The sequence below is a fragment of the Aquila chrysaetos genome, chromosome 4 (genome assembly GCF_900496995.4).
Source record: "Aquila chrysaetos chrysaetos chromosome 4, bAquChr1.4, whole genome shotgun sequence".
NCBI classification, from domain to species: domain Eukaryota; kingdom Metazoa; phylum Chordata; class Aves; order Accipitriformes; family Accipitridae; genus Aquila; species Aquila chrysaetos.
The window spans coordinates 20,880,231-20,898,906 of NC_044007.1; the positions used below are offsets into that span (position 1 = coordinate 20,880,231).

The window sequence follows — 18,676 nt, forward strand, 5'->3', positions numbered from 1 at the left end:
TTGTTCCCCATTGCCTATTCCTCTCAGTTCTCTCTCTTACCTACTTTTTCCCCACTTTTAAAAAGTGCAGCTGCACTCATTAAGTTTGGGAAGCATCTACGATGCAGTCTGTGGGAAAGATGAAATGCAAGATAAGTATCCTGTGGATAGCTCTCTGAAGTAGGAGCAGTGCTGATGAAATTTTAAAATCTCTTGGAATTACCAGGATATCCCTTCCTCATTACACATTCAACTTCGAAAGGTCTGAGGTAAATCTGTGTACAAATAAGGTGACACAAAAAAATTAAAAAATATTCTGATGCTACAGAGTATTTAGGAAAACAAGTCTGATTGATAGTCAACTGCCTTTATCTGCTCACCGTAGCTGCAAGCATACTCAAGCTGCTACAATTTCTTCTGTAAAGCATGTGAGTGCAAGGTAAACACTCACATGTCTTTGGGTCTGCAAAGCAGGGTGAGATTTATATAAAGATCTCCGAAGTCCTTTCTGCATAGCCAAATAAAAAAACCCATATTTTTTAAATAATTTTGATTTTACTCTTTCCATGAGTTGATAAAGTAAAGCTGGTTACACATTTCTTTATACGTAATTTTAAGCTGCATCGCTATTCAATAAAGTGGGCAGCCATTAACAAATCCGGCTAGGCCTTAAAGTTAAGTTTTAATAGGCAATGTGATGCTGACATTTACATTTTAAAACATATAAACTGCCTATATGTACATGTCTAAATATAGAAGTCATACTTCTTTTATATACCCAGATTTGAACTCAGTTCTCATACCTATAAAGTACTTTGAAGATCATAATAATTACTGAAAATAAGTTGTTAAGGAAAATGAGAGTAACACAAAATACAACTGGCATTTGTTTGCTCAAGCTCCATTAGTCACTACCATAAACACTGTCATTTGCCAATTTGATCTGAGGTTAATGTAACAGAATACTAATTTTAAAACAAAAGAAGCAAAGCCAGCTGAGAGCATTAGTTTTCTAACACATTTTCTTAATCTGTTTATCACAGTAATGATTAGTTCATGTTGCTCGATCTTGGACACAGATTGCTTTTAGTAGAGAACAACATGCAAACAAGGGCAAAACAAGGTAAACCCCTGTGTAACTGTATTAGGTCAGCAACAGGTCTATGTGCTTGTTTAAGCTAATTAACAGACAACTGTACACAAAACTTCACTAGAATCTGGTATTTTTCTGTTTTAGAGTCCCAGCCCATTGCAGGTATGTCAGTACATTTATCCTCAGAAAGTAGCAAACTATTTGATTAGACTTTGACTATTAGAAATAATTTTTGAGACAAGTCATAGAAAATGACTTTTAAATCAAGGGGTGACATAGGTCATAACTTAGAGTATGCTGAAGTTGATGGGATCTCTAGGAAGGTAATTATTGTTTCTCTCGAGTTATCAAAGCCATAGACTCAGTATCAGAACAATTCAGCTGGTACAGTAAACGTGTTCATCTGGTATCAGTACTGTGCTGTCCAAGATTAAACCTTTTATTTTCACAATATTCAGGAACATGTCCCATTAAACATTTGTGAAGTTACAGAGAAACTCTTGTTTCTTCAATTTGCCTGTCAGCAAAATTTAAACATTCTGTAGTATTCAGTAATATTGGCTCTAGCAACTTATTCCTTGTGATTTAGGCAACTCACATAGACAAGTCTGCATGTATAAGAACATAAAACCAACACATCTCCTGTACTCAGTCCAGCCAGGCCACCTCGCCCACTACTCTGTACAAGGATAATGGAAGATGATATTTAAGAAAAAATACATAAGTTTGACCACTTTCTGTGGTCTGTTCCCCTCATACTTCCCCAGGGTCTACAACTGTTGTTCATAAATGTTAGCAACTGTTTATGGGCAAGCTGCCCATGAACGCTGTTGTCTATGGACACGCTGTCCATGTTGCAGCATGACACACAGAGAGGCTGTGGGGTATCCACCCCTGGAGACTGTCAAGACTTGGCAAGACAAAGCTTTGGCTGTTCTGATCTAGTTGATCTAGTGTTGGCTGAAGCTCCACTTCAAACAGGACACCAGACTATACAACCTTCAGAGGTCTTTTCCAGTCAACGAGTCTGTCAAATCAAGTGCTGCACAATATTCAAACAAATTAATCAAATGTATGAACAACATTGTTATTCCAGCACTGAAGTTAGACCCTGAGCAACTAGTGCACAGACCTTGTGATCACTAGAAGCACATCTAGGTTACTAACATTGATGGAGTTCACATTATAAGGAATTCGTACAGGTTCCCAAACGAAAATGCAGGTGAGTCAAATTTAACAAGTAGATAAATGCGAACCTGAATCTGTGCTTCCATACACAGACTGTGGTTTGGGTGATCACAGAAGAACATTCAACTATGGTCAATTTACCAATAATATTTCTTAATCCTGAGTTAGATTAAGAACTCACTTTGATGATGTGGTGGATTTCTACTTTCATTATTACTCACGCAAATGATGAACCCATCAATGCCTTCACTTTGCCTCATTTTTATTTATTTTGGGGTGGACAGGATTGAGTGATAATAGAAACTTCTGTGAGTTTTCAGAAGGCAGTTGTGCAGCCCAATTTGAATGTAGGGCATCAAAAAATGCAAACATGTACAATCATTCATGACTTAAAATACAGCCTTCTTTATTAAAATGTATAGATTGCTAATGCAGTTTCCTTCTTTAAAAACAACATAACTTACGATGACAGCCAACTTCAAGGATTCAGACATAACACAGTGAAAGATGCTTAAGGCAACACATTTTTCTTTACCTTTTAGACAAGTTAAAGACACACAAATAGTTACCTTGGAACAGAAGAAATGATCACATTATACTGCAATAATTCAACAGCACACAAACACACAATTAAAATATATAACTTCTTTTTCTTAAATCTACTGACATTTTGTCTCTTCAAAGCACAGCATTAGCATCCATCCCTCTTGTTTGTACCAATCCCATTAGCACATCTCCCTCTCACAAGCGCTAATGAATCCGGCACAAACACTACAAGGTCACTCTCCGCTCAGTGTTAATCGGGTAAGGAGCAAAATGTTGCTAAAAGAATCAGTCAGGCTCAGTCCTGAAATGATTTAAGGGGAAGCAAGTTATGAAGCATCTTCTAGGGTGTCTAAGATTGTTTTATAAGAATCATGTAGGTGCTGAAATCCCAGAGGAATATCCAGAAAACCAAAATAATCAGAGAGATACTCAGAAACCTCCCTAATTAATTGTTCACACTCAGCAGCCCTCCTCCCTCTCCGAACTGGAAATCCTTTCTAACCAGGAGCCTTCTAAACAATCTCTGCCAAAACTCTGATGCAATCCATAGTCAAAGGCGATTGCGTTCCTCCTATATCCTTCCTCCCAAAATTGCTTTTATGCTTTCTTCAATATGCTTTTATGCTTTCTTGATCTTAAGAAAAAAAAAAAAAAGGCAGAAGAAAGGATTCTTGTAAATGGTGCAAAATAAATAAAGCAGGTTAATTCTTCAGGGTAGTTTGACATCAGCATTAAGATATGACATCTTAATGCTCACTGTGGGCATTTGTAATCTTAGTAGCTAACTGCAATTAACCAAAAGAAATAAACCAGAAATAAACAGGAAGACCTTGCCTTTTTAGTAAGTATATTTCATTTTTTCTGTGAAAGAAAACTCACCAATGGTGTAATATCTCTTCAATTCACTCCTCCGTGGATTGCGCCTTTGGGTGTTCGCAGTGTTGTTCTGTTCCTCCTCAGAAGTAGCTGTCTTAGTGGCAAGCAAAGATTTACTGGGCTGAGGTGTCTGAGCTTCAGCTGCCACTGGGTTGCATCCTGGCCCACTAATATCCACCGACTGGGACTTTTTCTTTAATCTAAAGGCAATTTAAGGCAGTAAGGTATTACTAATCATCATTCTATACCTAGATTATGTAGAACAACAGCAATATATTCATTGTACAACAATTTGTTCATGTCGCAGTAGAACACGGAACAGCAGTGATAAATTAGGCCTTATATTAATTTCCCCTTTCAGCTCTGCGAAATCAGTTACAGTGCTTCCATCTCACATGTAGCTACAAATGGTAAACTGCCCTCAGATCAGCCTGCTGAGCTGTTTGAAGGATCAGTCCCTAATCTATTTCAGAGATTAGCTGCCAAAAATTAACCTAACATTAAGTTGCCTGGCTCAAGCTTCCACAGACGAGGGGAGTACAAAGAAATTAAATCATTTGCACAAAGTTGCTGAAAGACCCAAGAGAAAAGAACTGCCTTACAATCTTCTGAATTCAGACGTAGCTCTACTGTATTTCTCATTCTGCAATAGTTTCAAAGTGTTGTTTCTCACCGAAACTCAAGAATCCCACTAACCCCAGGTACCATTTTGTGCACTGCAACAGCAGCGGACAGAGGAAAAGAAATTCTCTGTCCTGCAGAAGAAATCAGTGTTACTCAACTCGTTACTGGCATCCAGGTAGAGTACGACTTATTAACCACTATCCTCTGAGCCCAACCAACCAAACAGTTTTTTACCCATCTAGTTGTCCACACATCCAGACATAACATCATAACTTGGGTACAAGTATATTGTGAGAGACAGTGTCAAAAGTCTTGCTAAAGTCAAGGCAAATGACATTATCGCTTTCCACTCCTCCCCAAATTTAGTCATTTTATCAGAGTTCTGCAGGAGAGAGACTTAGAAAATCTCTCAAATCCTACTTCAGAGTGATGGTGAGTACACTCCCATCACTGAATCACCGTAGTTCTGGCATCTCCTCTATCACTAGCAACATAAAATAGAGGTTATTATGCTACTAGATTTATTGAACAGAGACAATGCTCTGTTATGATGAATCTCACTACATACACATTGGATTTTGTCAACACTTTTCTTAAATTAAGTCTCTATAAATGTATATAGTTGACTACATGATTTGATCCTGGAAATAAAAGAGGTTTATGGCGTTGCAGTGAGAAATTGATTTGAGATGAAGGGATCATAATAATTCTGAAATTTTGAAGCAAGTGAAGTAAAATGATAAAGTTCTGTAATGCCAAAGGATAATTTTATCAGGGTAACAATTTAATGCTAAGGAGCCTCCCTCTTAACTCTGTGATTCCTTATTTTTAAAACATTTTCTCCATGTATTGGCTGCAATTAAACAGCATGGATTCCTGCACTGAGAATGGAATCTGCTAGTTTAAGAGATTAACTGATTAAATATCGTAATAATAATTACTGCTATTAGTAGACTGGAATATACTCAGGTCATGATCAAGCTCTAGAAGATAAATTAAAGTATAACATGTATGTAGCATTTTATGAATGACACTATAAAGGTGAAACTACTATACTCATATGGGGCATTGCTAGTCCAGGGAAAGGACTAGCAGTTAGAAAGTTAGCAGTTAGAAATTAACTTCTCTGTGTGGTCCAATGACAAAGAGTACTTCCATTGTAACCTTTTCCCTAGACTGGCCCAGGGTGTCTTGTGTCTGAAGCAACACTCCTCGTCTCCAAAGCCTCTGCACAAACAGTTCAGGATGACAGGGATCTTTATCCCTCCTAGATATAAGAAAGGTTGTACTGGGTCAAAGCAGATGTTCATCTAGACAAATATCTTGTCTCTAACAACTCCATCAATAGAAAGACTACAGGCAGGTGCACAGTGCTACCTCCCCCAGGATATCCCTCCAGCCTCCAGCAAACTCTGTTTTACGGGTTTCCTGAGTTAAATGACGCACCTTTTTTAGCTCTTGGAGTTATTTTTCTTGGTTTGTCCCTAATTACTCCCGAACTCATCTGAACTTTTGTTTACCACCCTGCCTTGATGGGTTCTGGTTTAACTATGCACTGTGTTCATTTTAGCATACAGTAGCCACAACAGCTTATTCTAATGACTTTTAAGTGTGGCATTATGAGAAACAACTACTACTCCATATATACCAGCTGCTTACATTAGCTCCTGCTGTTCCAAGAGCCCTACAGATATGGGAAGACCCACTTGCCTCCGTGATAAAACTATCTTTACTTTGAGGACCTTGGTTGATGGACCCATATATGGAGTCAGTGGGGACACCATCCTGAACAGCTTGGGATGAACTAACTGAATACTTCTATTAGCACTGATACATAGGAAAATCAAGGTAAGACTGGACAGGGCATCCTCTCTGAGTAAACATCGTGTGAGAAGAGAAAGCTCTGCTGTTTGAAATGATGCTCCAGAAACTGAGACCTTGTTTTAAGCAGTTCTAGCTTTAAGCCTACAGCTGGTCAAATGTGTTTACCTAAAATGAAGATTGGAGTATTTTGTTGACTCATTAACAGTGAAATGGTGTTCCATTATGATGTTAAATTCTGCTACGTTGTTGAATATGCCATATTTCAGGTGATATAAAAAGTCTCTACAATTCCTTACCACTTGAAATCTTTGAAGATTTAAAGAATGACTTTTGGGAAGAAAATCACTAGTTTTCAAAAAGTAATACTCTACTTCAGACCAAAGCTTCCACTGTGATTACAGCCTTGCTTCTGTGTTGTGCAAAACAGTTGTGGGCAAAGAAACTACAAAGTGTTTAGTACCTCCCTAATCTCAAATCAAGGCAAGTGAGGCCTAAAGATCGCGAAGTGTACATATGTCCTGCATTATGCATTTCTATGCTCTGCCCCAGAGGAAGACAGACAGCAGGTGAGTTGAAATAAATTATACAAATTGAAAAATACCTTTATGATTTATATTCTCAACTATGTTATGAACACACTCTTCGCTACCAAGGCTGTCTGAAGGACAGTCCAATTAATAAAGCTGTGAATTACAGTGTGGAGGCAGCTAATAAAATAGCTTGCTTCACTGTGGGGAATACCAGATTGTTGTTACAAATATACTGTGTCTATTCATCTAGAATCACATAGGAATAAAGGGACAATACCTGTCATCTGAGCAGTAAAAATGTCACATTGCCTTTTTCAGGTGACTTACAATTAATAAAAGACTCAGTTGAAATGCCTATAGCAAATTAATGTCCAAAAGTTATCTACTCTTGCAATCCCGAATAATTTACCTGTAAGACTTGCAGACTCATAGGTACTCGAGTACTAAAATTAAAGAATAGGAGCATGAAAGACAAGCAAGTGCACATAATACTGCCAAACTGTTCTTGAGGGACCATGGTGACAATGCTCTTGCTGCCAGGAAAAAAAGAAAGATACAGGGTCTGATTTAATCCAGATTCTGTGATAACAGCGTCAGCTGAGTAGGACACAGGTTCAAGTAAGGACACAACTTTATCAGAATGACTTGACAAAAACAAGCAACTTACTCAAATGCATCTTCCTTCAGCCCACCTGATCTGTATATTGATACAGCCATGGCTGGCAAATAGTTCGTAAAAACACTGCAGTCTTTCAACTGCATCTTCACTAGACCACCATGTCTTGCAAAGAAAGCCTGAGTTCTGTGTTTCTTCTGAAGCTAAGAGAATGAATTCATTTTAAGCCTGACCCTTTTCCAGCACCCTGCTTTATCACTAGCTTTGTGCTGCACTTGGTTTTGGTTTTTTATATTATAGCTGCACAGTCGGGCTGAAACAAGATTTATTCTTTGACAGAATGGAATCTGAACATGAAATGCCTTGGGATCACATTCCTCATTCTTGCTTTGTTTCAGGCTGTCTGCTTGTAGAAAAATAAATAAAAGATATAAGAAATACTGTGGCAAATCTTTTTTATCTTTTACTCTATGTATTCTGTAGCAGCCTTCAACTCAGTTTTCAACAATGGACAACACAGGTCTTTCAATATTGCCTGGTGTGACCCAAAATGACGTTGCTGCAGACAGCCAGCCAGCAGACAGCATGCCAGCGAGGATTTCAAAGTCAGCACTGCACTAGTCGGGCTTGGAAATACATATCTGATGTCAAGGACAAAGTCCTAACTTGAGTGAGATCTAAGTAGAAGGGGCAAAAATTTCTTTTTTCTGCAGCTATCCTTAAATTATAGGAGCTCCAGGGGAGGGAAAAACTATTCAACAAAAAAAAGGAAAATCTACAGCCTTTGAGAGGTGTGAAACCCCAAGCTGGTCACTGCTGTTGTCTTCTGGCTACTAGCAGCTTCTGTGAAATATGGTTGTGCTCTCTTGGGTGTTAAAACAGAAAGGCACCTTCACAGCAAAAGCGGTAAGTTCAGAGGAGAAGCTAACATGGAATGACTATGAAGGCCCAATTGTTGACAATTAATTGAGACAACCCACACTGGGTCAAAATTCAAGTAGGGCCAGAGGAGGGGTTATTCAGCTGCTGCTGACTGGATGTAGAAATGCCGTGTTTGCTTGGAACATGGCTGAGCAGCACCTCAGTTTTAGATAGCCCTGTTCAAACACACATTTCACACACCTGTTTGTGTAATTCAGTTGCACTATTGCTAACGACCCATTAAACCCCCATTTGCTCCATTTATATCTCACTGTATTTTCCTAGAACAGTTGTCGCTCACCCCAGTAACTCCAGCCGACCGAGGCCGCCTATGCAGTCACTCCTCGGTACCTGTAACCTACTGGACAGGGGCACAAACCCCAGATCTGCCTCTCAGCATCCTGCCAGTTGCCGCTCGCAGAGGATTTGCTCATTTAGCTAATCCAGGAGGAATGTGCATCTCCAAGCTGTGTGATATGACATACCTGTAGGTAGATACACTGACTAGTTTTTGAACTTGTGCTTTATTTCTCTTTCCATCCTCTGCATACAACTGCAAAGTTTTCTACTGCATCTTAGAAACGGCCTAACAGATGGCTCCAGCTTTTACCTCCTCCTGACCAGCTGGTGTCCTGCACTCCCCAGCAGCACCTCCCAGGAATGGGTCACTTTGAACAGATTCTTACCATTTTCCTCAAAGAGAAAACGTAGTGGGGTGGTTGGGTGTTTGGGCATCGACCACCAAGTGCTCTTGGCAGTCCATACATATGGAAAGTCCTGAAATCCTGGGGCTAGTGAATTCCCTGGGAAGTCTGCTACAGATTTAAAGAGCATTAGAATTTCGTCCCTGGCATTCACTATCACAAACCTATTCCATTCCTAATACAATCCATACACTTTTTCATGTTACAATTGCAAACTGAATTTCTGTAAAGCAGCATGGAAAAAAAACCAAGGCATTATTTCTAAAAAGATCTTGAAAGCACCTAAAACAAGCATGGGTGGCAGTCCAGTCTGAAAGAAAAGGAAGAAAAAAGGCATTTAAACCATTTATGGTGGAAACAAACAACCATACGAAGCATCCCAGGGGCTGGGAATCTGTACAATTCAGTCTTTGTGAATTTCTAAGTAAAAATCCCTTACTGCAACAAAGATTTGGAGGAAAGCCTAGCTTATTCTTATCTACTGAATACAAAAAACCTCCCTGTACCCCTTGTGACTATCGCAGAGATTTTACTACACACTTAATAGGAGAAGCAAAATCATTCATCTGAAGAGTGATGCTTATTCTTCAGAGATGCATTTAGTATTTTTGAATGCCCAGAAGAGCTGGTTATGAATTTGATTTCTTTGTAGCAAAAAATGTGATTTAAACTGATGCCGACAGCCAGGATTTATCTGATTCTGGGAAAAAGTAAACTTCTGTTTTCAACACAGCACTGCAAAGATCTGACAACCTAAACACAGGAAAAGGCCAACCCCCCCGGCATCTGCACAGACTAGCCCCCAAAACAGTTACTTTATTCCCCTGTGGACACACTGTGCCCCTCAGCCTCCACACAAATCTGCATTTGCACATGGCCGACACTTTTTGGCTGCTGTGGCAATTCAGAGGGATCAGGTAAAAGGCTTGTGGTCTGCAGTCAGGCTCCATTTACTGCCTGAGGCTCCTTCTGCAGGCTTGCAGCATGAGGCAGTGCCACAGAGGGCACCTGGAAAATCTTTTGTTCAGTGCTCTTGAACACCACCTGCAGCTCTGGCTATCCCCTCCCAAAAAGAAGATAGCAGGATTAGACTGATACGGACGAAAAACACCTGTGATGACGATGAGTTGGTTCCTCATGGGGCAACACAAAACAGACTAGGGGGAGGAGCTGCCAGCGGGGGACCCTCGCAGGGACCTCTACAACCATCAGCCATGGGAAAGGGGAGTGGCAAATGGTTTTACACCGCAGGAGATTTAAGAAGCATCAAATGAAGGCAAGCAGCAAGTTTGAAATAAACACGAAGAAGTACTTCTTTAAATGGTATATAATTGCATGACGGAAATAATTGTGCAGGCTAGAAGTATCGCTCGGTACAAAAAAGAATGACACAAGTCAGGCAGAAAACATCCATTTAGGGGCTGTGAAGCATGCAGGTACTTCAGCAAACAAATTCCTTGAGCCAAGGATTGTGGGAAGGTGGAGGGGTTTCACATGGAAAGAGCCACTCAATGCATGCTCCATCTCTCATATTATCCCTAAGTATCCACTACTATGTAAGTACTACACAGAACCAAGTGCAACATACTTGCAATTCAAATCTGAATTGGTCATTATGAATTGCAGAGTGAAACAAAACCAACTACCACAAAGCAGCTGGAAAATAGAACACCAGTAAAATCAATGTCCGTCAGTAAACAAACAAAACCAAAAAACCAACAGAAAAGCCCTTCAGACTGTTACTTCACATGTTGGTCATGCAGCAGAGTTTTCTGATAATGCAAGCAGCTTATGAGATCATTTGATGGCAGAAAACAAGAACAAGATGACCTTCACACGGGTGGCATTATGAAAGGATTAGGAATTAAATCACACCTACACAGCCCAAAAAGCAATTCAAAGCGGCAGGTATGTATCAACAATGCAACATTCAGCCCAGCTTCAGGAAAGAAAACACTGCAGGCACAAGAGCTACATCCAAAAAAAAAAAGTGGCACTTCAACATCATATTTTGCTCTATATCCCCAGCATATGTATTTGAGCATGTAGAGCAAGCATACAGAACACTCTTTTTTGTTCCTTTACACACACTACCAAAAATTACCATGCAAATTAGAGACACAAAAGTTGTTAACCATCAGAGTACCAGAAAGCAAACCAAAACCACCCTCTCTCCACTTCCCAGTCATCCTTAATGAAGTGGTCCCAGCACATGCAGGAAAATTGCCACCATCCCTCATTCTGTAAGAAAAGACAATGCCAAACCAGAAGTTTCCACCAGGCTTCAGGGGAAAAGATGAAGAGTATCTAAATGATTGAAAAATTGGTTTTGTGATGTGTGGAACAGGCAACCCACACCCTTTTAACAAGATCTATAGACAATGCTGGCGCCTTGTGTTTCAGGGGCACATCACCGAATAAAGACTTATGAAAATGAACACAAACCTTGTGATTATTCCTGGGAGCATGACAGCACTGCTACAGGTAAACCCTTGGAGGACCATTTACAGAAGACATATAGATTGGTTGCTGCCAGGTTACATCCATGAACTCCAAGCGGGAGTATCCAGAATCCACTTGTGGTTCAAGTGTGACAAGGCATTCTCACTGCCTGGGAGAGAAGCGTTAGTGAGTCCGCGGGCAAAGGAGTCAGAGTGCTCTACACACCACAGATGGGCCTGGAGATGTGCATTCGCAGGAGTATGAGGCATGGCAGTAGTGGGGAGGGAGGTGATGATGATGATGGAGAGGAAGATGGCAGTGGTCATGCTAAATACATAATGTAACTCTCATAGTCACAGCATATACAATTCATTCTTTTTTCCTGCCTAAGCTTTTGTAAAGATTAAGAGCTCAAGATCATATGGCTTCACCATGGCTGTGTAATATTTTACAGCTGTTTCACATTGGTGGAAGTAATACACTCTGCAACTAGGGTGTGTGTTTTGTCAGGGATGAGAATTTCTTGATCTTTTCTTTCAGGATTTTGAGAGGGTGGGTTGCAATGCTGTACTATTTGCTGACAGTTATCTTGATTCTGGACATATTTTAGAAGAGATGTGTAAAGTAAATTACTATTTTGAATCGTGCTATTTTGTTAATAGCTGCTATACTGTTATTTAAATAACTCCCACTAGTTCCATTTTCACAAAAGCTCTTCCAATGCTTTATGCAAATCTACTTCAGTATAATTTGCATGGGTCTTGAAATTTCCAGCTCTGTCATATTCCACACAAAAAAATTTTGCATTATGGTTTTAAAGTGACAATAATTTCATTCTTATTTGTCTCATTAATGCTGTAGCATTATGTTTAATGGAACTTTATTTATAAGGATGGATTCAAACTGTCCAAACTATTTTAAGGTTGTATCACTACGGAAAGTCTTTACTTCACCTGATTAGAAGGAGCTATTTCTGAAATCTCTTTATTATAGGCTATGCATCCAGCATCCAGATCCTATTCCCCTGAAAATTACTGTGAGATTTTCGCACATCCTATATTATGCAGGACCACATCCTATATTACTATCTTCTCTATCCCAAACACTGAATTCAATGTTTTCAAAGGCAGGTGTAGCCGGTCATCTGGGAGCTGCATGGCATACCCTGAGACATACAGAATACTCCACCTACAGTGAAGCCATATAAACTCGTAGCATTTTTCCATATAATTAACTTTGTCATAATATCAATTATTTTCTGTGCTAACTGCAAGTAATTTATACATCAACAAAGCTGTTTTATCCATAGCCTTTAACTTAGGCAATTGCATTTTCATTTCTGATTCCAACCATAGGCTTCGCTGTTTTCTGAGTGAGTTGTTTACAAGTCAGCTGCAATATCCCTGGGCACTTAATGTTCCTGAGATTGTGACAGCACATGCAATCATAACACACATACATTTATGTAGTCAAATTTGGAAGCAAAAGGGCCTTCTAACTTCTCAAAGAGACGGCAGAGGAGGTTGCTTTTACAATACCACAGACTTGTGTGTTCTAGTTCTACCACCTCAACAAATAAGCATCAGCACAGCAGGCAACTGCAGCTCAGGTTTGAAGAACATGCTGTGGATATGCTTGTCCTAAGACACAGAAATGCAAATCTGCACATTCTTGTGCCTTGCCCGGTAGCTCATACAACTTGAAATGTATACACTGAAACAACTTAAAGAGTTCTTTCAAAATATAAACCTAATTTATACATCATTACTATCTTTATTCCACAGGACATACATGGGATAAGACATTCTGATCTCATCACTGAAAATTCAGTGAGTTGTAAAGGTATTTTGTGAAAGGGGAGAAGATAATAAATAAACAGTGAGTGAGATCTAGCCAGGAGCATCTCAGCCCAGGCAGATACAACAGCCTATCGGCTGCAGTGCCTCCAGGCAAGAGGGGACCTACTAGTCTGGCCTTCCTCCTGCAGCTGGGCAGCCTGCCCTGTCATGCCATGCCATGCCACTGCCCTGTACACAGTGCTGCTTGGCAGCCACGAACGCCACTCCTCGGACCAGAGGTGCCACAAGGAAGAGAGCCTCCATCTTTAGTCTGAGCATTAGGACACGCTGCAGAGAGTGCAAAGACCACGCTCTGTGACCTGCCACCACACCATGGGGCTGAGGAGGGGGGTCGATCCAGGACAGCAGAAGACACAAATCTCACAGGCAATCATCCAAACTCTCCTCGTGCTCCTTCCCAAATGGAGCCTCCCCTCCTCTTCCTAGAGCCACAAGACTCATCCTCACACTGAGGTTCGAAGTGCCCTTTGGGCAAAGCTATCTGCTTCCCACCAGGCATGGGAGCTATGGGGCTGCACTCTGAAAGCCATTATTGCCGTTTCACTTTTCTAAGAACCAGGCACAGCACATTACACAGATGTTAGGACTGAAAAAATATCTAATACCTAGAAGTCTTTGGAAGCACCCACCCATCTTCACTGAATACAGGTCAATGACAAGACGGGACAAAGGCTAGCAACTTAAACTGTAAGCCAAACAGTACCTATCTTAGGCAAGTAAGTTATCTAATTTGTACAAATACCGCGTCTTCATACTTTTGCAGTATAGGTTAGCCTTGAATTAAAGCTTACATAGATTTGAAACGTGTGCATAATATAATCTTCTATAAGTCCTCACAGGACAAAAAGCAACTGTCACAAAATGAAGCAATTAGCACCAACTCACAAAGGGCAGACTCGTTACACTGAAGAGAGAGACAGAAGCTGTTCCTTGAGGAGACTAAAACACCCAGCATTTCTCCTTGCTAGGAACATAAATTGGTTCTCAGAGTGCTCTGCAGGATATAACAACATCAGAAAAATCTCTGTGGAAGCACCTAACTTGTCAAAGGCAAGCTGGAAACTAGGCAAAAGAGAAATCTTTCATCATCATAACCAAAGGAGAATCAAGTTTTTGCCTTTCAACTCACGCATAACTCAAGTATTTTGAATAGTAAGTATAATTTCAGTGAAATGTGCAGAAAATGTATAGACTGTATAAAATGAACCTTATATTGGTTGGCTTTTTTGACTATTATTTGACATATACGCCACATCCTCCACTGAAAACACGTTCATTCAAGCTACTTTTTCTTAAGGGAGTTTCACTGGGCACTAGCCATACAGGTTTGAAAAAGTGCTTGTCTTCTCCTTTTTGCCTTTCTGATTCATAAATCAGGTTAGCCAAGCTTCTAGCAGATGGGAGAGAAACATCTTCAAAGATCCAGGAATATTTTGTACTTAAACAAGACAAAATTATCCTCCTACCCTGTTAGCAGGAGACCCTCCTGCTCTAAGTATTCAGCTCTGACTAACCCTGACACCCTGACCAGCTTTCTCTTTTCACCTGGGGTCAGTAACATGGCAAAGCAGTTACTGGCATTTCCCCTGGAGCTCCAAGAACAGCCCAGAGGGCTGACTGGGGATGCCAGCCCATACTCTATTCACTTGGATGCTGCAGCCACAGCAGATAGAGATCCAGAGCCTTGTTAAGGTCCCATCAGACACAATTAGAAAATGGGAAGTCTGTTAATTGCACGTATTGAGAAAACACTATCTCGAGCATGTATGTTTTCATGTCTTGTCATCTCGAAAAGTAAGCAATGCCACTTGATAAGCTGATTAATAACAGGTTGTACTCAGAGAATCTATATATAAAGGATAAACGTACATCTGAACAGATAGGTTGTGAAATAGTGCCTACTTATTTAAAAACAAACGGAAAACCCACACAACTATTTTGTTTCTCAGTTCTGTGGTAGTAGGAGGAACATTTTTAACAACTTTTTACTTTGTGCCCACAAGAGTGTAAAGGTTGTAAAGACATTTCTTTACATCTTCACCCTCTGAGCCCAGGCCACAAGCACTGATGATACACTGCCTTGGTTGCAGGAGGGACCATGCACTGGGGCAAGCTCTGTTGGACAGAGCAGCAGGAGCCACAAGAGACACAGGAGCTGCAAGAGCAAGAACCAGGGCATGAGCATCCCCAAAAGAGAATGAAGTGGCTCAGGCAAGCACAGAGATTATGTTCGACCTGAACCCAAGCAAACATATTCTGGGGACAACAAACTATGGTAAAAAAAGGAAAAAGAAAACCCTTCAAGAACATGAAAATTTTTTATATGATGAGAATGTTTGAGATTTCAACAGTAATTTGAAACTGTGGGGACAGAAAATAAACGTGACATGATCGCAGTGAAAGTTCCCACTCTCAGTAAATTCTAGGCCTGCAGAGCTGTAAGCAGGAGGCACTGCTGGTATCTATCCTACACTAAGCATATATTTTTTATTTGGATATTGGTTCACAACGGACAAAGCCTATGAACTTCATCAGGGTCATGAAGGCTCTCTTCATTCCCATCAGTGCTGTTTTCTCCTTGTTGTAGCTTTTGTTTTAAACTAAGAATTATGACAGCCAATTTCTCATTTCAAGTTTCCTTATAAATGAGATTCCCTCTTGCCCCTTACGATGACTTGGTCCTGAGTCTTTTCAGGTCCTCCCCTGTAATCCTGTTTTCTGCACCCATTATCAAGACACTCTGCTCTGACGACTCAATGATCAAAGCATATCTCTGGCTGCTGGAAGCCACCAGAAATTTAGATAGCAGATTTCCACTATTTTAAAATATTTGTCTTTATTAAAAGTGCCACCATTCATTTTGATTTCTCCCATTTACTGAATGTAAAGGCACTTCTAGACTACACAAAATGTTGCCACCACCAGATCTCTTGCTGGGCAAGGCAGCAAGTGCCCTGAACACCGTGCCTGCGCACAGTGCCAGGACTGCGGGCTGCTGGGGAGGCACAGGTGGCCCTGTGGCCTGAGTTTCAAGCAGACAGGGTGGGCGTTCCACTTACAACTGTGACAGACAAAATACATACGTAGTCCACTACTTACATAGTTCAGTTTTATATAAAGATGTAGGACTCTAAAAATGTATGTTTAAAAAGATTTACATGGTTTTTTAATATTTAAATAACAAAAGATATTTTTCAGTCTTTCCTACCATAAAAATATATACCCTGTTTCTACACCACATAACAAAACTTTAACATTAGGAAAGGAAATTGCCTAAGAAAGGAAGGGATTCTCTTATTTTATATCCATAGCAATGATATCAATAAATATTGAAGAAGTTTTTTAAAATACAGCAAAGTTCCTTTTGTTAGGTACAGACTGAAGGCTTCATTTCCACCTTGACATCAAGTACTGCAGTTATCAAGTTTGTCAGTATTTTCTCAGAAGCTGAACTTTCTTCTGACAAGCGTTGCCAGTCAATTAAATTAAAAAGAGAGCAGCACGATGAAGTGTATTACTGCTCAGTCTTTAATAAACCAGCTGTGTATTTCTGAGTCTCTCCCAGCTTTCTGACAGGGGCCCTGATTCAGCAGTGTCCTTAGGTCCCTGCCTGACATTGAGACCACCAGCAAGATGGCTTAGCTGCCTCCATCCTAGGAAGGAGGTGACCATTAATGCACAGCACAGATACCATCCAACTTTTTTTTTTCACATGTGCAATGTAAACCTCTACCTATCAAACTGAATGACAATAGTAAAAAGAAAGATCAGATTTGCAGGACTTAAGGTACCTGGACTCTTTTCAGCATCCTAGTATGGCAGAACCAAATTTCTTGAACCAGCTGTGGAGGCAGGTCACAGCCTGCCAAGGACCAGTCAGCTCCGTAGGCACATGCACATGCTGAGATTCGAGAGGAGACAGCTAGCATCCTTCTGTAGAGTTATCTACCAAGCCATAAAAACACTTAAATATCAAACCTCTTAATTTATGTTGCAGAGCATCTAGAAGCCTTGTAAAAAATTGCATTAATAAACATGAAGTAGTTGACGCCTGAGAGGCAAGCAAGTGCCCAGGATGATACAAGCCTGTTCAGATCCTCGCCTTAAGGCTCAGCTCCTGGTAAGCAAGACATTCCTGCACAACACCAAAGCAAAACAATCCCTCTCACCTTTTTCCTCACTTTCTTTCAGGATGCATCTTGCACCTGTGCTCCTGTGCTAGAACAAACTCTCTTGGGTCAGCGATGTTTGAGCTGTTGTGTCTCCAGTAATGGCAATCTCTGTCATGGGCATGAGGAGGTTTTTTGGTTCTGTGGCTCCTGGCTCTGCACACTGCAGTAAGCATAGGTGTTTAAGTCTTTCCTTCTCAGAGATGTACAGATGAGCTGCTTGACTTTTAGAGACAGTTACCACTACAACCTTGGTGGATCGAGCAGGGAGGAACATGCTCCCAGCAAGAAGTTAAAAGAAGACAGCAAGAAGGGCAGTCCTCACAAACACTGCAATGACATCGCAACAGCATGAAAGAGATCATTAAGTTTTATCCACAGATTGGATATCTTCTTAACCTTTCAGCTGCAGTTGTGGGGGAGACACTGGGGAAGAGGAAGGAAAACCAGGAAGGCAGGGGAAGACTAGCAGCACCCCCAGGCAGCCACCTATGCTTCTGCAGTGGCAGTAATGGCTGTCAGCCTCTGCTGCTCGGGCTGCCGCTCGCGCCCGAACATGCTATGAAGAGCCTCACCACCGCTTATTTCTCTTTCTTTCTGCAGGTGGGACTTATAAGCAGCACATACTGAGATTGAAGAAGACAACCGAAAACCATAATTCAGTTTTATGCTGAAGTAAAGACATGTCCTCACCAGCGGAAAAGGATGACCTTTCCCTTGAACCACCATTTAGATTTATGCCTGTGACAAGTAACAATCTTTTCCTAATTTTTTTTTCACTCATAATGACACAAAATAGAGTTGGACAAACATAGAAACAAGAGACTGTAGAACACAGCTGCCCTGCAGGGTTTTTTATTACTATTTTTAAATCAATAAGCCCAGAGAGCAGAATTGCTATAAGCACTGCAGCTACATCCACTACCAGACTCTGGCAATCTATAGGCATCATAGTAAATGATATTATTTAAAGAAGAATCCAATAAAAAAGCACTATACTGTGGCTTTCCAAAGCACAGTGAGGCTTTTTTCCCCCCTTAGTCCAGAATAAAGAGCACCTCAAGGCTGGTCTGGCATTGCCAGGCTAAGATCCCCATGATCAGACATAAGTCTCGACAGGCAGCTGAACAGAGACGGTACAGGAGACGAGGAGCTGGTGTCTGACAGTATGAAAAAAAGAAGCCAAGGAGAGATTTAAACACAGCTGGAAGTGATCAAAACCATAGCCCAGAAGACAAATGAGGCCACAGCATGTTAAATGAGGCAAGTGAGTTTGGAAATATTTATGTATTTAGCTTCCTAACT

The 18,676-nt window shown here is 40.6% G+C and overlaps 1 protein-coding gene across 7 annotated transcripts in view; it reads right to left on the bottom strand.

The window, feature by feature from the left end:
- The window catches only part of OXR1 (oxidation resistance 1), a 305,392-nt gene that overhangs the window by 144,554 nt on the left and 142,162 nt on the right, over positions 1 to 18,676 (bottom strand). For 5 of the 7 annotated variants that reach the window (XM_030010976.2, XM_030010979.2, XM_030010971.2 and 2 more), the window contains one exon: positions 3,686 to 3,882. In XM_030010976.2, coding sequence (XP_029866836.1) covers positions 3,686 to 3,882 — 197 coding nt within the window. Of the gene's footprint in view, positions 1 to 3,685; positions 3,883 to 11,346; positions 11,513 to 18,676 lie in introns of all 7 variants that reach the window. The other 2 variants (XM_030010973.2, XM_030010972.2) reach the window with 2 other exon arrangements.